Source organism: Poecilia latipinna, unplaced genomic scaffold (assembly GCF_001443285.1).
Source record: "Poecilia latipinna isolate Pla-1442-1.1 unplaced genomic scaffold, P_latipinna-1.0 Scaffold846, whole genome shotgun sequence".
In the NCBI taxonomy this organism is placed as follows: domain Eukaryota; kingdom Metazoa; phylum Chordata; class Actinopteri; order Cyprinodontiformes; family Poeciliidae; genus Poecilia; species Poecilia latipinna.
Window position 1 is genome coordinate 29,717 of NW_015113462.1, and position 25,915 is coordinate 55,631.

General features: G+C 37.9%; 2 protein-coding genes across 2 annotated transcripts in view; both read left to right on the forward strand.

Annotated features, from left to right (window-relative positions):
* Positions 1 to 12,531, forward strand: part of rasgrf2b (Ras protein-specific guanine nucleotide-releasing factor 2b) — a 36,170-nt gene extending 23,639 nt beyond the window's left edge. Inside the window, exons 17-29 of the mRNA XM_015047874.1 lie at positions 1,253 to 1,734; positions 2,354 to 2,479; positions 3,419 to 3,508; positions 4,777 to 4,883; positions 5,594 to 5,706; positions 5,849 to 5,909; positions 7,353 to 7,456; positions 7,711 to 7,795; positions 7,881 to 8,078; positions 8,396 to 8,475; positions 8,691 to 8,808; positions 8,902 to 8,970; positions 10,301 to 12,531. Of these exons, the coding sequence (XP_014903360.1) occupies positions 1,253 to 1,734; positions 2,354 to 2,479; positions 3,419 to 3,508; positions 4,777 to 4,883; positions 5,594 to 5,706; positions 5,849 to 5,909; positions 7,353 to 7,456; positions 7,711 to 7,795; positions 7,881 to 8,078; positions 8,396 to 8,475; positions 8,691 to 8,808; positions 8,902 to 8,970; positions 10,301 to 10,393 (1,726 nt within the window). The 3' untranslated portion in view covers positions 10,394 to 12,531. The remainder of the gene's footprint in view (positions 1 to 1,252; positions 1,735 to 2,353; positions 2,480 to 3,418; positions 3,509 to 4,776; positions 4,884 to 5,593; positions 5,707 to 5,848; positions 5,910 to 7,352; positions 7,457 to 7,710; positions 7,796 to 7,880; positions 8,079 to 8,395; positions 8,476 to 8,690; positions 8,809 to 8,901; positions 8,971 to 10,300) is intronic.
* Positions 12,532 to 14,951: 2,420 nt separating this feature from the next.
* On the forward strand, positions 14,952 to 22,840 carry LOC106956818 (creatine kinase U-type, mitochondrial-like). The gene is made up of 10 exons (XM_015047876.1): positions 14,952 to 15,067; positions 16,998 to 17,159; positions 17,418 to 17,616; positions 17,717 to 17,812; positions 18,587 to 18,808; positions 18,904 to 18,989; positions 20,686 to 20,809; positions 20,953 to 21,087; positions 21,598 to 21,723; positions 22,554 to 22,840. Exons 2-10 carry the CDS (start codon positions 17,020 to 17,022, stop codon positions 22,668 to 22,670), a joined length of 1,245 nt encoding a protein of 414 aa, XP_014903362.1. The 5' UTR covers positions 14,952 to 15,067; positions 16,998 to 17,019; the 3' UTR covers positions 22,671 to 22,840.
* The last annotated feature ends 3,075 nt before the right edge of the window (positions 22,841 to 25,915 follow it).

The window sequence follows — 25,915 nt, forward strand, 5'->3', positions numbered from 1 at the left end:
AGGTTTTATGCACTTACTTTGTCTCTTCCCATAAAATGTATTACTGATGAACGCAATTTTTATGAATTAGAAAAAGATACATACAAAAGTCCCACTTCTCCACACGTGGTATCATTGAAAAGCCCTAAATGTCCTCTCCAGATACCAAAAGGAATTAATTCAGTAGAATGCAGGGGGTGGGAGACATTCAAGTTTAGAAATGTCCTCTACAGAGGACAAAAATGAACTACTGGTAGTCAGGAGGATAAAGGAAGAGTAAATGATGTCCTGTTGCTAAATGTTTCCCCACTGTGGGACAATAAAGGATATTTCAGTTCTATTCTAATCTAATTTAATTGAACAGACTTTGTTTAATTGTTCCATAGGTGAGTTTAACTATTACTTCCTGACATTGTAATAATTCCCCAATAAATTAAAAACACTGGGTCTTTCTCCAGTTTACAGTTTGAGATTAAGTTTGTATAAATGTATGTGGATATTTGCCGAATAAATGCTGGCTATTTTAAAGAAACATTATGATTTGTGTGTTCTTACAAGTGTAAATGTGAACCAGTCTGCACTCCTTCAAACCTGTCACATCTTTGTGAAAATAAACTGCACAACACAAACTCTAACGAGAGTGAAAATTGATCGTGAGCAGCGTCAGGCCATAAAAACCAAACCGTCTTGACAGCTGCTATAAAGCCTCTCGGGGATAAACTGATGATAACTGTCTGTGGGCTCGACATTAATAGAGCAGTATTAAGTTCATCTTCACTTGTCTGCCTTTTACTGCTTTTATTGAAGCTGAGTAATCGCCCTGGCTGTACAAAGCGATAATATTTCTGATGTTTTAAAAAGGTATGAATTTAAACATTGGGGGGGAATTAAAGGGTAAAATGGGAAATGTTTTTATTTCTTCAGTTCAGTGTGCTGGGATACAGAGGTGCAACAATAAAGAATCTGTCACAGCTCTGACATCCTTTGTCCACTCAATACAAATCACTGAAGAAATCTAATAACAGGAAGCTTCACGCCCTCCCAGTTCTCTGGAAAATCTTCACTCTAAGGAAATATCTCAGCCCAAATACAACTTTCCTCTTGTTTGTTATGAAAACTGTTCTAAAAGAAAAAAGTTTTATAATGAGAGAACAATCTTCCACACTGCTGCAATTATGTTTGTTTTCTCTTTTTTTCTCCCCTGAACTCTTTGTTTATTGCTCTTTTAATATCTTATCGTTTTGCTAACTTATTGTTTCTCTCCTCCCTCCAGGTCCTTGGAGCTGTTTTTTGCCACAAACCAAAACAACAGAGGCACCGACAACACGAACGACAGATCTCCTCGTCTCTGCCGCAAGTTCTCGTCTCCTCCTCCGTTGTCCATCCAGTCCCGCACCTCTTCCCCTGTCCGCATCCGAAAGCTTTCTCTTCACTCCCCCATCACTGCCAGGGTGGGAGGCCTCGACCTGACGTCTCCTCTGTCCAACTCAAACTTCAACCACAACAGCTCCCAGTCGGCTGCCAGTAGCCCCACTTCTGCCCAGACCCCTCAAACTCCGACGCCTCAAACCCCAACCCCGACTGCGACCTCTCCGCCTTCCTCTTCCACCTCGCCTCCTCCCAACAACTGCAAGGCGTCACAGGATCCTCCGACTCCCTCCTCGCCTGACCAGAGTCCCGTCCCGGCAGCCGAGGGGGAGGAGGCTCCGCGGATCGATCCTTTCTGTGGAAAACTGAGGCGGAGCATTCGGAGAAGTATGTCAAAGTTTCCCTCAACACAAACTTACCACAACCTCCAAGTGTCCAAAGGGAAAATAGCTCTTCGTGCTAGAGCTACATTCACCTAGCCACACTCACAAATGGACACATTTGAGCACATCATCATGTGGCAGGAGAAAAATCTGCAATTAAACCCTCAGCTTCCCAATTGCAAGGGTTTAGACAGACAGTTTAGCAGGAACTTTCTTCTGTACACGTCTAAAATAAGAGACCAGAGAACATGCCATTCAATAAGACAGATGTTCTTTACAAGTAAGAGAATTTCTACAAGTAAACATGTCTGAGAATTAGCTTCCAATTTATTCAGAAATGTATAACAGTTCCTGTTCTGGTCGGTGTCTTTTTTTGAACATGTCATCCATCTCTCTTAAATGCATGTTTTCTTTCAAATTAGTCAAATGTATTTGGAACAGATATGTAGAAAGTCGGTAAAATCCCAAACCAATGTTTGCAAATGATAAATATATAGTGTGTCAATTGAAAGATCATAATTACATTAAAAAAAGATTTCTTTCTTGCAGATTTCTAACTGCAGCATTAATGCTCATCATTATAAGCAGTGCTGTTTTTCTCCTGATCTGAACTTGCTGTCTAGCTGTGTTGGAATCTGTGTCGCTGGAGAAAATCATCCCAGAGTCTCCGCAGAGCAGCGAGGCGGGAGACATGTCTCCGTGTCGCTCTCCGTCCACACCACGCCACCTCCGCTACAGACAGCCTGGAGGTAAATCCGTGGGTGTGTTTGTGGGCTATATTGCACACGGTTACACCAGGTTGGTGCCAGGCTGGCAACGCTGTGCCACTGCCCAGTTAGTGAGCCGATCAAGATTTCTGCTGCAGCAGCCTGACACAAAACTCAAACCCAAATGATGGCAAGAACTGATCAACTAAAAATGCTTAAAATAGTTGTTTTTTTATGCAGTGAACCTATTAGACTGCATGATAATCTGTAAACCGAATTGCTGCAAACTGAATCACTGTTTTTAGACTGATGATGATTGTGATTTCTGTAATCTTAATCTAGAGACAAAGTTACGGCTTTGCCTGTGTTTTTCTTCTTTGTTTATAAAAACTTCTCATGAAACTTGATATCCAACATAAATTTGAAGCAGAATTATGATTGGTGAAACATTTGTGAAATGGATTATTTTTACATTTTCAGATAACCTTTAACTCAGCAGGACTAATCTGTCACACAGTGTTCCTTGTGAAATTGTGTTTTAAAAATGCAAATGGACACTATGAATACAATTTGTTAAAACTTTGACCTTTCCAAATCAAAAAGTTCTACGGTCTTTTGTTGCTCCACAGTTTTTAAGTTCAAATCTTTTAATTCCAAATAAATAAAACATTCTTTTATTTATATATTTTTTTCATGGTGCAATTATTGAACACATTACTCATTGTCAGACTGTAATTAAGGTTGACATATAAACGACAAATAATGTTCACTACAACAGAAGAATGATCTCAGCGGACAACCTTTTAATCCTTAAGTAAAGTTGTGACTCATAACGTCAAGTGATTTATTTGGAGCCTCTGTAATCCCGATGTGCTGTCGGAAGAGGTCATTTAATGCACTCCTTCCTCTTGAACTGCAACAGCAGAAAAAAGTAGCCGTGTTGCTGCTGCTGCTGATAATTATGCGTCTCTGTGTCTGCAGTTCAGTCTGGGGAGAATTCACGCTGCTCCGTCTCTCCTGCCTCAGCGTTTGCAATTGCAACTGCAGCAGCAGGACATGGTACCCCACCAGGTAAACACACAAAAGGCACACAGACTACAGAAACCTACTGCCGAGCTTTGAACTGAATGATTTATTGCATAACCTTTAATAAAATTAGAAAACTGAAATATAAAGTTCTTTGCCCATGCAGGTTTTTATTTGTCACTCATGTGAGGACGAATACACGGAGCTCCTGTGTTTTAATCAAGCGTTAATTTGTTTAGCATCAATATTTATTCAAAACCAACAAAACGGTAGACACTTTATTTTACCCTGTACTGGTACTAGTTTTCTGGTTCCAAGTATATTATAAAAAAATATATATATTATAAAAAAAATATGAGAGTCTTGAAATGTGTTGCATAAACAATGCTGTGCTGGAACGCCACCAGAGGTTCACATAAAATTAGAAAATATTTAAAGTTATGATAAATGCTTGAAGATTTTTTTTTTAGCCACAGCAAAAGCCACTAAAGAAGCGTTCGAAGGAATTCTGTGTTCTGTATTACGTATGAAAGTTGTTTTAAAAAACATACAGTGCAGTTCACATTTATTGTCATACCTGGCAAATGTTTGAAAAAAGCTCTAATATAAATACATTTTCAGTGCATTAGCATTAATCTCTAACTCAAACATACTGAACAGTTCAAACTTTATTGAAGAGGTTGGATTTTGAGTTAGTGAAACGATTTACAAATCATTATACTACTGAAAAACCTTCCAATTTTATAGGATTGATGTCTTCTGGTGTTTCAAGGAGTCCATAAATCGATGCTTTGTAAAAGGTTTTTGAGGTACTTAAGAAGAAAAACTTGCCAACAGCATCAGAAGAACCCAGAAGTGACCAGGAAGGATTTTTCCACATGTTCATCTCCTGTTTTATGCCAAATCCAGTTTAAGTGACTTTAGTAGATTTTAAAATTTTTTTCTTTTTCCCTTTAAGTTCTTGCTCTGACTGAAGATAAGGGCAAGTTAACATGAAGTAGATAATTTCCTTTAGAACATTTCCTGAACTCTGAAAATGGACACATATCTGCCTTTCTTGGGCAGCAAGTTCTCTTCTCTTTCCCATTTTGAAGAGCGGGTAAGAAATATAAAAATAATTTTTTGTTTTTTTCTTTAGTTTTTCTGACCACATAACAGCTTTTCATTTAACTTAGCTTACTTTTATGCTAAGTCAGTCATAACATTGAGACCTGTGGATGTGCCTCAGATAGATAGATAATCTGTTAAACGCTGCTGATATGAAACCTTTACGCATGAGGAATTTTGTCACCTGTGTTCATTCTCCCTCGCAGTGTTTGCTAACTCTGAGAGGACCTGTGATAAAGAGTTCATCATCCGCAGAGCTGCAACCAACAGGGTCCTCAACGTGCTGCGTCACTGGGTCTCCAAACACTCACAGGTTTGTTTACACCCACTGCTGTGTGCAGGTCTGACTGTTCCTGCTTGTGTTCATGCATCTGTGTGGTCTAATTAAAGCAGGTGACTGATGGGTTCTCTTGCTGCTCCGCTGCTCTCTACTGAAAAATATAAACGGGTCACACACACGCGCGTACACACACACACACACACACACACACACACAGCATATTGTTGCTGTTTCAGCCGGACAGCCTGCTCGACTGACCAACCGCTCTGCTAAATGGCCTTTGTTTAATGAATTGAACATCAAGGTAATTGCCTGACTCTGCACAGAGGTCCTTCTAGGCTAACTGCATTGATCTGTTTTCTGTACATTTCTTCAATAATACAAAATTCTGCGATGACATGCCAGCTTTAGTAGGCTTATTAACACACAGCAGAGCTCCAACACACACTATGCTCTTTTTGCTCTTCTAGTGGCTAAAGAGCAAAAAGAAATTGAATGCTGACCTCTGAACTAGAGTTGAGATAGGAGTTAAATGGGAATAAAAAGGTGTAAAGACTGTAAGGACTGAGGGGATTCTGGGTGGTTGGAAAAATGGTCAAGCATCTGCAAATATCTGAGACGCAGCTAGTTCCAGATGCCTGACTAGCTGGAGCTGGACAGAGTGGAAAAGCTACAGTAGTTTTAGTTTGGAGTCTTCAACACGAACGCGCCCAGTCTGTGTGTCTATTTGTCTCTGTGATTAGGACTTTGAGATGAATGGGGAGCTGAAGATGTCGGTGATTTATCTCCTGGAGGAGGTGCTGCGAGATCCAGACCTCCTGCCCCAGGAGAGAAAAGCTACTGCCAACATATTAAGGTGCGACACAAGCACACAGCACCAGTAACTGAGTTAAAGGAATCAATACGTCTCTTTCATCAGATGTTGCTTATTCTTTTAAATTAAATTTTAATAAACATATTTTCTTGTCCTTTTAATTTATTTATTTTTTGTCTCCCAGCGCCCTTTCTCAAGATGAGCAGGAGGATGCCCAGTTGAGGATAGAGGATATTTTGCAGATGGTGAGAAACCGAGAGCATTTAATGACAGATTTTATGAGAAAATAAATCATTTGTACAATTTTTATCCTGCAATAATTCCCTGCATAAAGATAAATTAGCAACCCTTGTTGCCAAATATTGCCCTCATCAACTACAGCCTAAGTTAATAACACACCATTTAATTTTGATTAATGGCTTTATATTACCCTGCTGATGCCTTTATATATTATTAATAACATTGCAAAATACTGTATCCTCTAAAAACTGAAAAAAAAACAACAACAAATAAAAAAACGTTTATGCTCTTCATACCCCAATGCTTTTACATTTTGTCACAGAACAAGACCAAGCTTCAATATAATAAATTAGCATTTGATATGATAGAAATAATTTACAAATTTTTGACCTGACATGAACATGGATGTTTTCCGGAACTTTTTACAAATAAAAAGTTTCGTTTGTCATACATTTTTATTCAGTCCCTTTCTTCTTCGATACACCAAAATAAAATTTGCTGCAACCTCTTTCTTTCTGAAGCCAATAAACTGAGCCCACCTGTGTGTAATTTAATCTTAGTATAAATGCAGCTGTTCTCTGAAGCCTCAGAGGTTTTTTGGAGAACATTAGTAAACAAACAGCGGCATGAAGATCACAAAACACAGCAGACACAACATAGATACATTTCTGGAGACTTTTAAGCAAAGTTATGTTATAAAACAATACCACAAGCCATAAGAAATCCCATTCAAAATGTCCCACATGCCCCGAACACACCTTCCCCAACAGTGAGACATGGTGGTGGCAGCATCATGTTGTGGGGATTATTTTTGTTTAGCAGAGACGGAGAAGTGGGTCAGAGTTGATGGGGAGGTGGGCAATCCTTAAAATAAGAAAACTGTTAAAGCTGCAGCTTAGTCTAAGTCCAGATTAAAATCAATTTAAGAATTGTCGTCAAAATGTAGAAATTGATGTTCACAATTGTTTTCCATAAAGTCAAACTGAGCCTGGGCTGATTTAGAAAGCAGAACATGCAGGAGGTTTAGTATTTTGATGTGATCTGTAATTGCAGTGAAAATGAATTATTAGAGTTTAAACTCAGGACTGGGACAAATTCACTCCAGACTTATTAGATTCACATAACATTACACAGAGGTTTATGTGACATGCAACATTTTGTGGAACAGTTTAGGCGGCATAAATACTTTCACCAGGGAATTGCATTCAACCATAAAAATACCTCAGCGACACAGCATGTTGCTGGTGTAAGATGTGAAAGGTCTCGGTCAGTCCTCGTTGTCCTGTCCTGCAGGCGGAAGCGGTCAGGACTCTCTCTTCCTGACTGTCAGTCACTAGGGGACAGTTGGCTGTCACCGCTCATATCCATCACAGTTGCTCCCTGTATTAGACATTTACATCTTGTTATTTATGCTTGTTTATGAGTTTGTTCTCTGTGTGTGTGCTAAGGCGGACTGCCCAAAGGCTGAGTGTTTTGAGTCTCTCTCGGCGATGGAGCTGGCTGAGCAGATCACTCTGCTGGACCACATCGTCTTCAGGAGCATTCCCTACGAGTCAGTCCTTACATAACACTCTATTTCAGACGAATTGTGAGAAAACATTAACATTCTATAGTCCATAAATTACGGAGTTCAGAGACCAGACTGTTCATAAATTAGTTTGTCAGAGTTAAGTGGTTTAACATTCCTCTGTAAATTATGACAAAGCAGCCAGACCCCGGAGGAAAACATCTGTAAGGCTTCCAGGACGGGCGGGATTAACAAGCTGATCTGAGCTCAGCAGTTTGTCTTTGTCTCCTCTGTGCCAGAGAGTTCCTGGGCCAGGGCTGGATGAAGGTCGATAAGACTGAAAGGACTCCCTACATCATGAAAACAAGTCAACATTTCAATGATGTAACTTGTGCCTCTGTGGAAAAATGTGTCTTATTTATCTTTAGGGCACACTAGGTGCTTTAAGACCTTCCCATTTCCTTTGCAGATGAGTAACCTGGTGGCATCCCAGATTATGAGCCACACCGATGTTGGCTCGAGAGCCAGCTCCATCGAGAAGTGGGTCGCCGTGGCGGACATCTGTCGCTGTCTGAACAACTACAACGGCGTGCTGGAGATCACATCTGCGCTCAATCGCAGCGCCATCTACCGTCTGAAGAAGACCTGGGCCAAAGTCAGCAAACAGGTACAAACAACATGTAATAAACATTTCAAACTAACCACACGGTACAACATGTCCAAAAGCTATTACTTCTAATGTGCGCCTAAATGTGAATCCTAAAAAATTACAAACATTATGGCAATCACAAAAATACAAAACAGAGTACATTTATGTTGTTCTAATCCCCAGATAGACTGTAATTTACTAAAGGAGTATGAATGTTAATTTTATTATGACCGATACGTGGGCCAGAAGTTAATGTAGAGCCCGTATTTGTTTTGGTGCCGTTTGCAGTAATGCTTTTAAAATAAATGTCACGGTGTGTTTGTTGTATTTTCCAGACTAAAGCTCTGATGGACAAACTGCAGAAGACCGTGTCCTCTGAGGGAAGATTTAAAAACCTGAGGGAGACGCTGAAAAAGTAAGACACCGTACTGATCAAAAGTAGAAAAAAAAACAAGAGGTAATTTTAACCTGCCCCATTTTTTTTAAGTTATTGAAACTGATTACTGTAAAATATTCCAACCTGAAAGAAAACAGTTCAAATGCATCAATGTCTAAAATTATTACGACATGCGATCCATGTATGTAAATTTCCGACGTAAACTGTGTTATTTTCCAACGTCCATCATGCAGCTGCAACCCTCCGTGTGTGCCATACCTGGGAATGTATCTGACTGACTTGGCCTTTATCGAGGAAGGAACTCCCAATTTTACTGACGAGGGTCTTGTTAATTTCTCCAAAATGAGGATGGTGAGCTTTATAAATCCACAAGTTTAACCAAATAAGAAATACATACAGACTCTGTTTTGTTTTTCTTAGTAATTGTTTTTACATTTTCATTAGATCTCGCACATCATCAGAGAGATCCGTCAGTTCCAGCAGACACCTTACAGAATAGAGCATCAAGCTAAGGTAATTTCTTTTGTTACTTTTCTGCTTCATTGTCTTTATTTCTGCTGTTGTTTGTTGCAGATGTTGAGTACATAGAAAGACCAACATTTTACATTTCTTAAGGGAAGTAGACTGCACTGTCCAGAGATGGAGCAACAAAAACACCAACAGCCAACCATTTCTGATTAGAGTAAAACTTTATTGGGTTTTAGTAAAGTGAGAAACCTTGGTGTATTTACAAAAGTGCAACATATGTTGTGCATATTTGGGTGCCATAATAGGTAGTATTCTCTGAAGAGAACATTTTAGTCCCTGCTTTAACTCTCCAGGAGCCACATGTCGTGCATAAGGATGACAGGAGCAGACAATGTTCCTGAGAGCAAAGCAGCGTTTCAGAAAGAAGCATAAGCCTGTTTGGCAGAGTTTAGCTGCAGACCTTGCATATACTCTGCAAGCAGCTGTGACTATAATTTATTTGCATATTGATCGCTCGTAGCTGATCCTGGCTATGAACATTTAAGAGGAGTGTTTATTCAGATTATAGCATTCGAAAATTACAGTGAGTCATCCCTCATTGCTTTATATTTTGTAAACAAGAACCCAGTCATGTTTTAGTCATCTTTATTCTAAATTGGGTTTAAGCAAAGATGCACACTTTAGAGATAGCAACTTTCACACTCTACACAAATACTTCTGCTAATGTATGGAGGATTGACTGAATGCATAGAGGCAAGATTTTTGGATTCTGACCAGAATCTGCTAAAATGGGATGAATCTGATCACCAGCCTTTTTTTTTTTTTTACTGCATCTATACTTAATATTAATCCTAGACTTTAGTTACTTTGCGGTGCTTGCACTTGAAGTTTTGTCACATTACAAACATATTTAATGTATAAAAAAGTTAAAATACGTTCAAACACATTTTCACCAATAAATGTTAGTTTAACAACAATTTGATGGTTCTCAAAGAGCAGTTGCAGAAGGCCTGAACACTTGGCCCATCCTGCTTCAGATATTCGTAATATTTTCTGTTTTTGCCATAAATATGTTTTTCAGATACACTTTTTGTCCTGCGGCTCTTCTGCACAGCTAACCTTTGTTCATTATTCATCTGTTTTTGTTTTTGACTCACTCTGTTGAGAATCTGACACTAAATCCTCAAAGAAGCATCAACCTCAAGTCTGATGTCTTTAAAACAAAACACATCCCTGCAAAAATCTATTCAAATCACTGACGTCATTTTTCTGTTGTAAAATCTTTCCAGTATTTTAACCATCTGCAGCAACAATCCTAAAAAAAAAGAAAAAAAAAAAGATACAAACTCTTGTCTCATTTGTCTTTCTGCCTTAGGTGACTCAGTACCTTATGGATAAGACTCTGACCATGGATGAGGACACGCTGTATGATCTCTCGCTCAAAATCGAGCCCAGACTGCCTGCCTGAATTATCTGTTTGAAGCTATTGAGAACCCACCGAACCTCTGAGGATGAAACACCCACCTGATCCTAATCCATCAAGAGAAAACTGGAAGGAAGTCATCAGAGCAATGTGGAAAGGAACGGGACAGGACTTGTGGAAAATGAGCTGTTTTGCAGAATAATGAGGTAGCATGAGAAGAGGACAGAGATGGGTAAGGTGCCTGAGCGATTGTTTTCAACAAGACCAAGATGAATGCGGGTCGAAGGTTTCCTTAGTACAGAGTGTGGTGCACACTACATCACTCTTCCTCCGAGAGCCTGAGAGTCAGAAAAAGAAGTGGATGAACATAACAGAGATGTAGCATAAACAGGTGGAGATACAGAGAGAGGTCTGAGCTTATGTCTCTGTGCCATGACTTGTGTTCTGTTGCTTATGCATTTCCATGCAAAGCCTCGTACAAAGATCCCTCTACAAAGCGCTTTCTGTCATGACGGTCACCACATTAAACTTGCATGATCTCATCTTAGGATGTGTCTGTTTGAACGGCCTTTGACCTGACCTCTGAACTCAGCATACAGCACTCCAACCAGACGGACTTTATTTGGCATCACGCATCCCGAGTGAGCTTAGCAGATTAAAATCAACTGCTCTCCTCAAATTCATTGTTAGACGACACACTGAAATAAAATTTCAGATTTCTTGCCGAAGATTTTCACATGCCGTAAAAAAAAAAAAAAAAATGGAGCCTATAATTATCTTTTATCTGTGTTTAGCCTCAGATTTATGTAATAAATGAAAAGCTATTTTTTTACTTATTGCCCAGATGAATGATACAAATTTAAGATATTTTCCAGTGCCTTCCACTTGTGTAGGTCAATTTCTGCATACTTGACAATTTGTCCAGTCACAGCTTTATATAACTCCTCAATGTTCTCTAAAAAATAATCTAAAATGGACTTTAATTTTAGTTTAAAACTTAGATAACATATGCTCCATGGTACTGTAGCATGTTGGTGTAAAGATAGGGAATGCAGCATTGAAAACATAAGCAAACATCGCCCTCTACTGTTTAATTGTTGTAACGAGCCCTGCCAGCCTAAACCATTGCAGCATCTGTGTGCAGTTATAATGTTTTGGCTTTTGCAAACTGTCAGCTGTGTGAATGTGTGTTTTCTGAGTGACCGCATGTTAGGCAGGGGCAGCTCTCTCTGAGATGTAGCTTTGCTTGACTGACGGTGGGATCGTTGTTTACACTTTAATTTATTTAGTACATTAAACTATATTTAATTTTTTTGTATATAGTGACTCCTCAGATATGCGACTGATAAGAGAAATTGTTATGCTGTGAATAACATTTTTATTGTTTTTCATTTATTTAATTTTAATCGACTAATTAAGTTTGTTTTGGTATTTATATTGAATTGTTGTTTTGCATCTCATGAACCTACAACAATGATGTATTCTGTAGATTGAAAAAAAAATGTAGCATTTGAATGAGCAGACTTTGTTTTTCATATTGATGATATGATAAATAGTGTTGCATGCACACAACAGCTGCATGCTGTGCATGTCTGACTGGATTTCTCCTGTACCTTCATCCGCTGCTTCTCTGTATGAAAATGTTCCGTGTAGGTGCTGAAGAAAATATATAAAAACAATATTTTGTCCAATTAAAACTGGCATGTTTGTCTCTTGTCAAGCCCAGTCTCAGGGCTGTCAGCCACAAAACAACCTGTTGTTAAACAGTGATGTGTTGAAGCTTTTTCTCATTTAACAATGCATCTCTGTAGCTCTGGATGTCTGTTTCACTCAAGGGGTTAGAAAAGCAGATTGCTGTATTTGTGTTGTAATTATTTATGTGTTATTTGTTTTTGTGTTACTTTATCTGTTTACATTTTTCACTTGTGGGTGCAGGGAAAATAAATACAACATGCCTTATGCATATTCTCTCTTTCAATTTAATGCACTGCAGCTTTGATCATATTCAGATAATGCTACTGCAGCGTTTACCTCGAACTGGTCCTATGTTCAGCCCACATGGAGCAAATTATGCACAACAGAATATGAGATTAAAAGATTATTTCTTGCGTATTGCACATTGTTGGCAGGAAGCTCAGAAATTATCCTAAAATAAGGCACCAGTGGCAAGATTCTCTACATTTAAATAAGAAGGAACATATTTAACCAGGATAATCTTTTAGTTTTCACCCAAAGTTTTTACAGAAAACACCACAATCATTGGGGAAAGAAAGAATGCCAAATATTTTTGCCTTGCAAATGAACAGCCACGTTTCCAGTAGAGAGGAAGTTTGTTAAAGAGAGCAAATGATTTTTAATTTTAACCAATAGTTATGTGTTTATGAGGTTTGAGATAGCACTTAATAATCAATATGTGATAGTATATCGATAGAATGATGTAGAATGATCAAAGAACAGAGTCCAAACTATTTGTGTGGCATACTAACGGCAACAAGATTTTATGTTTTCTGGCTTTAAAATGTGACAAACTTTAAATCAAAACTATTTTTTCTTCTGCTATAATGTGTGCGCACACATAACAGAGAACAACACAACATATTTTAGCCAAGCTGGATTATAATGCCAAGAAAGGCATGGTTACAAAATGTGAAAAAAAAAAAAAAAAAAATCAAATGCCTGAATTTTACTAGATATACATATCATTCTTGCTTTGTTTAAATTTATTTTTATACTACATCATTTTTTTTTACATCTCGCATAAAAAGTGGTTATACATTTTTTGTACAAACAATGCAATCCCCTTACTGTAGTTCCCTGTAAAGACATTTAAAAACTCATTGCATCTTTAAGTGCGAAGAAAACAATCCGTGCTCATTGGAGAAGCCGTTTGATTTCTCTAGCACACAGGCTACACAAAATGTAAGCATATTTAGTTAAATTAAGGCAGATACATGTTTAAGCTATTTCTGCATTAATAGCTAGTTCACTAAATTACAATATGTATCCAAACTGTTCATGGTTCTGATTAAATCCACTTGTGTTCTAATTCATTAACAACAGAGTCTAACTCAAACTGTCATGTTGCTACAATAATGTTTTCAATCGACTAAATACGTTTTTTTAAAACTACGAACAAATACTTTTTTTTTTTTTTATCTTGGTAAAGAATTGGTCCATTGTGATCTTTGGCAAGAAATTGAGTTAACAAGTCGGACATTTGCAGCCTAACAAAGAGGCATCCCAACCTGCAGACTCAAAGCAAACCCTTCGCTAAATGTCACAAATACTGATGTGCATCCCTGAAGATTATATAAGAAAACTAATTTTACATCCCTCAGTTCAGCTATGTTCAACAAGTTTACATCTTGCTTTACCACTTTGTTGCCTTTTTTTCCTCTTCGATAATTTTCTTGGTTTAAAAAGTGAAATATTTGCCTCCAAAATTAATTTAGAAAAGCTCTTATATTTTTTTTTTTTCAAGCTTCTGTTGATTTAATTGACTGGAAAAGACACCATAAAAAGAAACTGGAGGAGTTTACAGCTTAGGGAACTCCTCAGAGGTATATAAAAAATAGCTCTAAATGGCAAACAGCAATGATTCATTTAATTGATCCCCCTTGACTGATTTCCTCTGAACATTTTTAGCAGAGTCATTTCCCTAAAGCAAGACTTTATATTGAATAGTTACTGTCTTAATCTTTCAGTAACTGCCTTGTGGAAAGGGACACAGATGTGTGTGTGTGCTGTAGAAAACCGTCTGACAGGATCAGCAAGAGTAGACGATTCAAAAAAAACAAAAAAAAAACTTTTTACTAGTGATAAAGTTGAGAGCTTCAGCTTGCTTTTGTATAATCTGTTCAGTAATGAGTGCAGGGAAACTCGGTTCAAAGTCCAAACTGCAATACTCGCATCATGCTGTGCTTGTCTTGTGTTGTGATGGAATACAAAGAAGAACAGCTTTAAGTAAATAAAAGACCGGCATCACCTTCCCATGCATCTGAAGTTTGCATAATGTGATTTCCAGCTGAGCAAAAGGTTTATAAATCAACTCAGAGAACGACACTGGGTCCAGGTAAGCTTAATCAGGAGAAAGTGGAACAGCTGTGGAGGAGAGCAAAACAGGAAGATTGAGGGAAGGTCATAAAATAAACACAGAATTAGTTGAAACAGACAGGAAGCAAACTATAAACCAAGGGGTAAAAAGCTAGCACAAATAAACAAATAAATAAACAAAGAAATGATTGGAAAACTAACACAAAACCCAAACACCCGAGGGTTGTGTGTTTGCCAATTAAAGAATTAATATTTGCACTAAATAAGCATTTCCAATAACCGTCTTATCACACTAAATTGCCACAGGTCAGTTGTTTTGGAAAACAAAAATGAAAGTTTATTATAAATATAATGAATCCTAAAAGAGAAAGCATAAAGTGTTGTGTCTATACTTGGTGCACATTAGTTTATACAAACAGCACAAGTTTTCAGGTTGCCGGTAACCAGAGTAAGAGCAAGAACGCAGACATTATGAGTGACAGAGAAAAGAGGATTTTCTGTCTGACGGCCAGGCAGAGGCTAATCCTGGACCGGTAGCTTCGTCCGTTTCTGATCCCTTCACACTCTTCAGGCTGCACTCACTTTGCAGATCAAGCCTCTCTGAACTGAGCTCCAGGAAACTCTCCAGCCCTCTTCTGCCCTCCTCTTCTTTTCAGCTGAGCAAAGGCAAGTGATGAGATTTGTAATTAAACTTTTGATTGTTTGCTTCTGAAATCTGTCCTCATCCATGCCTTGTAGCCTAAAGTGGATCCATCTTCTCTTGGAGAGGTCCATAAGTCTCACAGTACAACTGAAAAACGTGACTTTATCTTTTAAAACATGCACAGTATAAAATTGGATCATCATTTTACTTCTATTTATTCATGAACTGTGGTCATTTGCAGGGTCATTTCAGATAAAAGCTTAATATTCTTATATTACACAGCACTCAACATGACTGCGCTCTGTCATTCAGCTAAAAGTAGCCCATTGGATGAACATTTGCAGTCCAGTCGCACACAGCAGACAATTGTATTAGAGTTTTTAAGCTGCCTACTGTTCACAAGTGTCAGCCATCTGTTGGCTACTATTGTCTTAAAAGCATTCTTTCTCAAACCTCCAGTTCTGTTACTTACACTTACTGTATGTGGTTCAACATAAAAATGTCTACAACTAATCGATTTAAAAGTAAATGACTGTAATGTTGCCTTTTAACATTTAAACAGAGGTCACAGGTTTACTTTTCTCTCCTCATGTAACCTTCAAATCTGGGATGAAAATCCCAACTAATCCCCCTTTTTATAATCTCTTTAAGGGGGGCATTTTACTTCATTTGACCTTCGTGTGACTCTTAGCGCACTTTATGCTGACCTCTGACCCACTATATGCCTTCAGTCTTCTTACTTTCCTTTTTTTCTGTTTTCTCTGTGACAAATTGAGGCTCATTTACTTTTTTGTGCTTCCAAAATTGTCCATACTGTTTGTTCACAGCTTCATATTATTGTTCTCTTCATCTTTCTCTCTGATCTAATCTGGTAACTGTTTAACTCCACCTCCACCTGTCCACTCACTGTATCACTTTCTTTTCTTCCGGCTTGTCTTTCATAAGCGTAGCTGGCCATCTAAAACGGTTCAGGCAGTGCGCAGGCCTGATTCCAAATCTAAGGCAGCACTTTGTCATGACTGAATATCAAAAACTGTGAATAAGTTAGTATAATTCCGACCGTGCTGCAAACTTTCACGTTTTGCAGTTGTGTTATTCTGTTATTCATTTTGTTTTATCTAAAACAGCAGCCCCTCTCTCAGTATCCAATCACAAATCAACTGATCAGCTGAGCTGGAGACTTTCTCAGGGTGGCCAATCAGGGAGCTTCTGTCTGCTTCAGGAATAATCTCATCATGCAGGCTGTATCTGCCACCTAAACATCTGATAGCCTAATGCAATTAGGAGTTTTGTCAACCTGAAAAGATATATGTGAATGAAACGAAATGACATTAACATCTTCCACTCAAACACAAAAATAATTTATAATAAAACTGATTTTGAATTTTAACTCAAATATTTTTTTTTATCTTTTAAGCAGTTATTATGAGAGTCTTTTGGTGATATAATTTATGTCCTACTGCTTTTACTAGATGTGTAAATATCATTTGTACTTTTTTAATGCACTACATTAATTTCACATTTATTTGTTTGGGGGAAAAAAAATCCAAAATCATCAGTTCCACATTTACTGGCCTTATTGTGCATATTTTATGGTTTTTTTTGTTTTGTTTTTTTTGTTTTTTTTGTTTGTTTTTTACTTACACACAATTTTGTAGAAACACTGCAGTTGTCAATTGCTAAGCCTGTGTACAGTCTGTTTCCAATTATCTGTTTACTCATTGTCTGTGACCTTTGTGCACATTTCAAGCAAATAAACAAGCAAACACTACGCCTGACATTTACAGAGAACAAGTCAGATATTTCACCTAAAGCAGTTGGGATGGATAATTACAGGATTCCAAATTGCTCAAGGATCTAATGTTTAATTTATGTTATTACTTGATAGTTTAATTTAACTTTTATGCTGTAAAGTTTGCAAAACGTCACATTGACCTTTTATTTCTTCACCAGGAAATACCTTGACCAAATAACGATGGCGAACTCTTTCACCCGCATGATGACCGGTCGTAACACAGCAGTGATGATGGCCATGGGAGCCGGCACTTTGGCATCCGCATTTCTCCTCACTGATAACACTGCTGCAGCTGAGAGGAGGAGGTTCTATCCCCCAAGGTGCATTTCTGGAAGAGTGTCAAAAACGAATCTGGATTTAGCAGACTGAGGTCAACTAGATAGTTATAGCCTCACATTTTAGCACATATTGGAGACTCTGACTAATTAACGGTAAAGGTAAACATCTTTGTACAGCATTTATTTATGTTTTCCAAACAACTACTGATTTCATTTGTCTTTTCTATGTTGGCTCTTTTAGTCAAGGAAACTGTATTTTCTCAAAATTATACCTAATCAATTGCTGATTAATTCCCACAGTGCTGATTACCCTGATCTGAGGAAGCACAACAACTGCATGGCATCAGCAATGACCCCGACCATTTATGCTCGTCTGAGGGACAAGGCGACGCCCAACAACTGGACCCTGGATCAGTGCATCCAGACTGGGGTGGACAACCCCGGACACCCCTTCATTAAAACTGTGGGCATGGTGGCTGGGGACGAAGAAAGCTACGAGGTCGGACATTGTATCCAAACCATTCTTTGCTTTCAGTATCATTCTAAAAGTTTTGTGAAGATAAAGTGTTTTTTTTTTTGTTGTTGTTTTTTTTAATCAGGTGTTTGCGGAGCTCTTTGATCCTGTTATTAAGGACAGACACAATGGATATGACCCTCGTACCATGAAGCACCCCACTGATCTGGAGTCTTCCAAGGTGACATTTATATTTTTTTTTCATTATTTAGCATAAACATATACAAACAGAGGCTGTGTTTATACTACAAATGTGTGAAAATCTTTGTCTGCATTCTACTGTCGCAAAAACACAACTGCTATTAAGAAATTAAATTAAAATAACCTGCGAATAAGCTTGTTCATGCGATAAGTCATTTAAAATCATGTCAGAGATGGATGTGAACAGTTACATGAGATAAATTCCTATTTCAGCCAGCTCATCATCTACCAGCCATCAGGAAAGATTTCAGCATCTTATCCAGGCGTTGAAGTGACAAGCCCCTTAAACTTGGGAGCGGATATGTCAACGCTATTTTGGCTATTTTACAGAAGACCAATGGATTCAACACGTTTGAATGACACAACTTTTTATAAACTGTGTGATGCTGTTTGATTTCTGGTGGAGCCAGACGCACTTTGTCCAAAAAGCCCCCAACACACACCTCTTCCTCATACTACTTCCTGTAGTATTCTTCGTGGTTTCCGCCTTTAACGTCCGGCTGCTGATCACATGACTCCTGTGATGCGGAAATATTTTTTTTTCCATTACCGTTTTTGTAAAATACATCGATTTTGATATGGCTGGAAAAACCACTTCATTCTAGTGCAAAAAACATATCAGCGAAAATCATGAGTTTTTTTTTTCTTTCGTTCGTCTTTCGTTAAATTGGCATGTTGCCATTAAGCAAACTTATTTTCGTAATTTCAATTTGCGCAATTTCGTGGTCGGTAAAGTGTAATTGTGCTTTCTCAGGTCACCTCGGGAATGTTTGACGAGCGCTTCGTGTTGTCGTCCCGTGTGCGCACCGGGCGCAGCATTCGCGGACTGAGCCTCCCACCTGCGTGCACACGGTCCGAGCGCCGCGAGGTGGAGCGTGTGGTTGTCACAGCCCTTTCTGGCCTGAAAGGAGAACTGGCCGGCCGATACTACAGCCTGGGAGAGATGACTGAGAAACAGCAACAGCAGCTTATCGACGTCAGTACCCAAACAGGGCAATGCTGCTCTTTCTTCTGCTGTTGATGCTGTCTAATCCCCCCGCCAATTATTCTGTCTCTTCACTGGCCAATCAGGAGCACTTCCTGTTTGATAAGCCTGTATCACCTTTGCTCACGGCAGCTGGAATGGCCAGAGACTGGCCTGATGCTCGTGGTATCTGGTAAGCAAAAAGCAACAGAGTGTAGAGGAAGTTCCACTTTTAAGCTCAGAGTGTCTGTGAAGCCTGAGGAGACTGCATCAGTGTTGGAGAAGCTCAGTTAGTGACCTTCTAGCTCTGTAAAGGGATTGTATTTACTTTTTACACTTGTTAATACAGAAAACAATCTGATATATTTAGTCTTATCTCAGTCAATACCTGTATGTTGGCCCCATATGGACTGATACTAAGTTGGCCATGAATTCACAATTGTTGGCTTATTCATAAATAAGCCAACAACATTTAGGCACTCTAGTTAATATGTTTAATATTTAGATAATTTGTTTAATTTACGGAGTACATCTAGAACACCATGTGGGTCTGTCCATCTTTTTACACAGCGATTTTCTGCTTTGAACCTATAAAGGCGAATAATGCAGCACATATTATGTAATCTATGGACAGTCACAATGTTTCTAGAATAAGAATATACAATAATACAAGTACTAATCATTATCATCATAGTATTTAGCAAAATCATTTCCCTTTTGAAAACGCATCTAATTCCTATTTGAAATTTTAGCATAATAAAACAATATTTTGGCTAGAGACAAGTATGACTGTAGAGTCTTCCTTGAAAAAAGTAGTAATGTGTCAAAACAATCTACACAGGATACTGAAGTAGTTTTGCCACTAAAGGTTACTTTCAGTCAGCCCTAGTGGGCCCCGTACAAGGAGCCCATATTGTAAACCAAACTGAATGATAGGAAGAACAACAAGTAGTAGATTTGGTACATTGAGTCTTTGCTTCTGAAATATTTAAAGCACTTGTTCTGAACTGGTCTTTTTAAATTTAGTCACTTATATACAAGTATTAACCATAACATGCAGAGTAATCAGTAACCAGCATTTTTACCAGAGTATGTTGCTGTTTTTATACAAAATAGATTAAATAAAAAAGGACAACTGGAAAGACAATAAAACAATCCTTCACTTTATGTAGCTTTTGCTGATCCTCTTTTCACTAAGAACCTCTGCAGTATAGAAAAAGAACTGTTTCTTCAGTGTTTTTTTTTTTTATTCACAGCGTGAAAAATATTAATAAAGATAAAGTGCAACGCTACATCAATCATTAAGTAGTAAGTTTTCTTCTGGCCACCTACAAGTAGCTAATTACTGAAAAATGTTGCACTTTAAAAAAAATTAAGCTGTATTAAGTTCAATCTTGGGTGCAACACCAGAACTGAGAAAGGATTACTTTCATAGCCCCAACAACAGACTGTCTTCATTTCATAGCAATGTGATCAGTTATGAGTTTATTCAGAATGAGCATGAATCCAGTCATCCTCCCCTCTGGTTTCTCAATTAGAATATGTACAAACAAACAATGTGTGTCCTTTTACGTGGCGCACAACATTTGATGTGGACTTGCATTATAAGACCAAAATGTACAGAGAGGAGTGTGGTTAGATGAGACTCCATTGGGCTTTGTTTTACCCAGACAAAGACCAGTGATCCACTGAAAACGGGTTATGGTCTACATACAACCATTTTCTCATTTAAAGTCTTCTTGTGGGTTTCTCCTTCTTCGTCATAGCTCAACCTCAAGAGCTTTCTTGTTTTTAAGCATGATTTGATTTTGAATGAAAGGCAATTTGTTTAACTCAACGTGACTGAATTTTTTTGACATCTATAACTTGATATTTCTTATTTGGTTCAGGCACAACAATGAGAAGAACTTCTTGATCTGGATTAACGAGGAGGACCACACGAGGGTCATATCCATGGAGAAGGGAGGAAATATGAAGCGAGTGTTTGAGAGGTTCTGCAAAGGTCTCAAACAGGTCTGACAACAGATTCAGTTCTTTTCACAGACTATTTTTCAAACATAACACCTGCTTTTTTAAAATCTGTTAGTCAGTGTCAAATTCCCAATTTTCTGAAGACTCATTACTAAATTTTGTTCATTTATTTTTGTAACATTTAGGTGGAGCATCTTATTCAAGAAAGAGGGTGGGAGTTCATGTGGAACGAACGTGTGGGATACATCCTGACCTGCCCGTCTAACCTGGGCACTGGGCTCAGAGCAGGAGTTCATATCCGCCTGCCGTTTCTCAGCAAGGTTAGACAAGAATTACATCAGCAAATGCAATGGCTTATTCTTCCCCATTTTCTGTTGCTTTAGTACCTAAAGATTATTTCTGTTATTGCTTATTTATTTTGAATATGCAAAAACTACCCAGCTTCACACTTGTTGCATAATAACACACATCTCACAATAGCAAATCAAAATTAAAGGAAGCACAATAACTATAAAACATCAAAACCAAGGAAAAACAGCTGGAATAATCAGAAAGAAGTGAGCAGAAGCACAGCTTATTGTCCCCCACCCCTTTGTTCAGCAAAGAATAATTACACACAGCCATATGAACACATTTTTTTCACTTGCATACACATAGATACATATTGACACATATACTTACATAACAAACCAACACATATATATTTATACCTCTACAAATACGTGGCTTCCCTATCATCACCACCTCCATTTGTGATGAACAGGCTTATCCATTATGTTTCTAACAACTTAAACTGTCTGATATTTTGATTTTGTGCTGGTTTAAACCAGGATCCCCGCTTCAAAAAGATACTGGAGAACCTGAGACTACAGAAGCGAGGCACAGGAGGAGTGGACACGGCTGCCACTGGAGACACCTTTGACATCTCTAACCTCGACCGTCTGGGCAAGTCAGAGGTAAACAAGGGAGTGGAGGGAGGTGGTGGTGGGTGGGAAGAAAAAAAACGCCTAAATAGTCAAAATAAAGTTGAACAGCAGACAAAGAGTGGCAGAGTCCGACTGAGGAGATCAGATATACGGACCACAGCAGGTGTGGGCTGGGAATAACCCTACCTGCTGGCTCTTAAGCTCTAATCCTGGCAGGGAAGTGTTATGTGAGGTTATAGACTGCTTTTTCCTTTGCTCAGTCGGTCGCACAGGGTCTCCAAATAGACTGTGTGGCAGCAGACTTTACTGATTAAATGCTAGAAAAACCGATAAATGTGTAAGGTCAGGCCTTTCTCTACTGGCCTATCTCAGAAAACACAGAGGAAGTCTGATTTGAGAGAACAAAAGACTGCAAATGTAATATTCCCCTAACTCCTTATTGAAGAACCTGCTATACTTATGTGCAAAATGGTTTACAGTACACCAAGTATTTTCCACTCATGGTGGAAGAAGCCTGACTGGTTTATGACAGAGTGCACATGAAACATGATTTCTTGCATTTTAGCGTTTTGCAGACGATGCCGAGATTCTACACTTAAGGATAGTTTAACAGAAAGCAGTAACATTGGTAAGGGTCAAAACAGCAATTTATTAGAAATTACATAACAAAAAGTCCAATGTCACTTCTTTTTATTATTAATCCTGACAAGGAATAGTTATCCAAAAAGTAAATTGAATCCACATAGTCATGAACCTCATACCAAACATCTGTATTACTATTAATAAAAAAATAATCCTTATAACTTACAGCTTTTGAGGATAAACACCTTCTGAAGATCCTCTCTACGATTCCTCCGCAGGTTGAGCTGGTACAGTTAGTGATTGACGGTGTCAACTATCTCATTGAGTGTGAGAAGAGGCTTGAGAGAGGTCAGGACATCAAGATCCCTTCCCCAATCGCTCAGTTCAAGAGGTAAACGTTTCCTCCGTTGCCAGCATTGAGGAAGAACATTTGCTTCAGTGGCTCATTATTTAATCTTCTGATATTCATGACATGTATAAACTATGTGCTGACTTTCATGCACAGTACAGCTGCTACATGTACGTGGATTCTGATAAAAAAATAAAATACAATTTTAAAAATGAACAGAATTGTTATGTCTGCTTTTGCTTTATAAATGTGGGTTGGATAACCCTCAAATAATTTCTGTTTCTGTTTGTTGGTTGTTCCACTAAATATTGATTTCTGAACTCTTCCTGAGTTGAAACGTTAATATTGTTGTTTCTAAATGAATATGAACTTGTTTTCTTGGCATTATTTTAAGTCTAAAAGCTCTGCATCCTTTTTGTTATTTTAATCATTTTTCTTTTTCTGCAAATCAATATAACATTTTTGCTTGGAATTTCTAAAACATGTTATCAGTAGTTCATAGAATAAAAGAACAATGTTCAATTTTCTCAAACATATACCTATAAAAAGTAAAATCAGAGAAACTGATCATTTTAAGTGGTATCTTATTTTTTTTCAGAGCTATATCTAAATAATATTGAATTATTTGAAAAATGTATCGAATTGGACTGATTTATTTTCATACCTATTTTATTTAAAGAACAGAGCACAGACTGTCCATCTTTGTCAACTTCTAACAGTTTGCCTATAAGTCCCTCTTTGAGAAAAAAAGAAAATATTAGTCAGACCATTATTGGTCCTGGGGAGCATGTGGCTGCCCTGGCATTCAGCCCTCACCTCCACAATACATTTAATCCGGGAGTAAAAGGCCAAGCTCATTAACTGACGGAGAAACAGAAGACAGGTCCAACAGAGGTAGACTAATAAACACTTCCTGCTCTATGTTGTTTACAGGCTTACAACAGAAGACCAGGGAGGATATTGCTTGGTGAATAAAGGCACCATGCCAAGAGAAATTAATGTTTTAATTACTTAAGAAAACAGTCCTTTGATATCGTGCTGCTAAACCAGCATTTCTGAATCTGCCTTCTTTTTCTGGCAGCAGATTAATGACGCACAGTAGAGCTATTAATGCTATTAGAGAGCCAAAGCAAACGGCTAACAAAAGTGAGTATATTAGGAATCATTGCTGCAATTGATAGAGCCTAGATGATGCATAATATATTTTATAGAAGATCCGATCTGATTTCCTGTCCATAAAAAGACTTTACTGATAAAAAAAAATGGCTTAACGTTTAGTCTGTTTTTAATGTGATGAAGAAGTGATTAAAAAACGATCAGCTATTTTTTTTTTCCTCTTTTACCCATTGGATGTGCTGCATGGTTACTTCATTTACTCACAGCATCATCACCTGTTGAGTAAATAACTGCACCAATTGAAATAATAAAAAATGTTTCTACTGTGACATTCCTTTAAAAATGTACTGTTCATGGAGTAACTGAGGTTGGCCATTTTGAATTGTTTCATATTCTATACTTTAAAATGTTACCGTTTAAACACATCTACTGATTCACCTGGAATATCGTTAGTAGTGATGTTCCTGGAATCACTGGGACTTTCAAGTTTCATTGTCTGACATGCTCAGTGCCTCCCAACCAGCTGCGTACTCTGAGAGGTTAACCGGCTTTCCATCCAGCGGATGCAGAGATTCCTAAACCTGCAGAGTCTTAACGTGAACAGAATCTATAGAAAATCTAATTAGACTCGTCTGGCTGCTGACGACCTTCACCCAGAAGTCGTGCCCCGCTTAAGGCTACGAATTAGTCAGGCTGAGTAGCCTTGCAGCCGACTAGGATCCACAGACCACACCTGGTCGCTCTTCCTTTAATTTAAAACTTGCTCTTAGCTAGATTTTGTTTAGTGACTCAAATGGAGCCCCAGTGATTCAGTTTACTAACTTCAGGATTAAGGCTTAAACTTTAAACAGCTCCTATAAATTCATGAATCAAGCAGCAAGACAATTTGAAGAGCTTAAGATAAAAGTGACTCAAGTTATGAATACCCTTTAAGATATTTTTATGCTTCCTAAATTAGTAAGGCTTTGCAGGGGTTAATAACAGCATAATAACAGATCTTGTGCATAATGTCAGAAGCCCAAAGTCTCCTTCCTTCTGAGTGGGTAATAACTATTGATAACAATAATAAGTGCTAAGTAATGACTGATTGGGGATTATTTTTCACCTAACATGCATATTATGAAGCAGCTTATTATTGGGTGATATTTGTTAAAATCATGTGCTGCCACAATAGGTGGATCAGTTTTCTGAAGAGGGATTGACATTACTTTTCTGAATCGTCCTTCAACTGAAAAAACCTGAAAAAAAAAAGCTAATCAAAGTTTGTCTGGTGAACAACAACTTTACCAGATGTTTCTGTAGATTTACAGTTTTAAAAAGGAGATTATGTTTATTTTAAAGAATACTACCTCGATATTACATAGAACCTGGCGCCAAAAATAATTTAGTTAATTTGGTTGATGTTGACTTACCTAAGATGAAAAAGCTAATTATTTTTGGGAAAATAGATACATTTTAAAAAGCAAAGCAGCAGAGGGCAGTAGAGGAGAAATTAAATTTGGAATCAACAGCTTCTTGCGAAAGTACCAAAGTTAACAGACTGTTTTTAATCATTATATTTTTTTAATTATTCAATAAAACAGTGTAAAAACAAGTTGAAGTGCTCATATCTCACATTGGCAGATAGCCTCTATAGAATCTGTTCTAATGACACATTTCCTTGAAACTAATTAATGACTGTGTCTTATCTTATTCACATCCATCGCATTGTTACATAAAAAACTAATTGACTTCGATTGACACCTAAACGTGTAGGAAACAAACAGTTAGACTTGTCCTTTTCAAATTCACAAGCTTTCCTACTAGAAGTACGGATTTTTTATAACTACAAAAACAAACAGCTTAAATGCCCGTTACTGAATAACACAGCTACTTTAACTAGTCTTGAAGAAACTGGGCTAGCAAATTAGGATCTTGGTACACTTGAACATTAAAGAGGCTAGTTTGATTAAACTAAAAGTAACTTTTGAAAATTACTTTTAGGCGGGTATTCAATCAATCAATCAATCAAATTTTATTTGTATAGCACATTTCAGCAGCAAGGCATTTCAAAGTGCTTTACATAATTAAAATGCAAACAGCATGTGACAGAATAAACAGTGCCCAAAAACATGTTTGGGCAAAACATGTTTTTATTTGGCTCACATAATGTGTTTCACTTCCTGAACTGATTTG

Coding starts and splice junctions, on each gene's coding strand:
- LOC106956818 (XM_015047876.1), top strand. CDS start 17,020: ATGGCGAACTCTTTCACCCGCATGATGACCGGTCGTAACACAGCAGTG. Junction 17,617..17,716: donor GGGACGAAGAAAGCTACGAG/GTCGGACATTGT, acceptor TTTTTTAATCAG/GTGTTTGCGGAGCTCTTTGA. Junction 21,088..21,597: donor GCCTGCCGTTTCTCAGCAAG/GTTAGACAAGAA, acceptor GGTTTAAACCAG/GATCCCCGCTTCAAAAAGAT.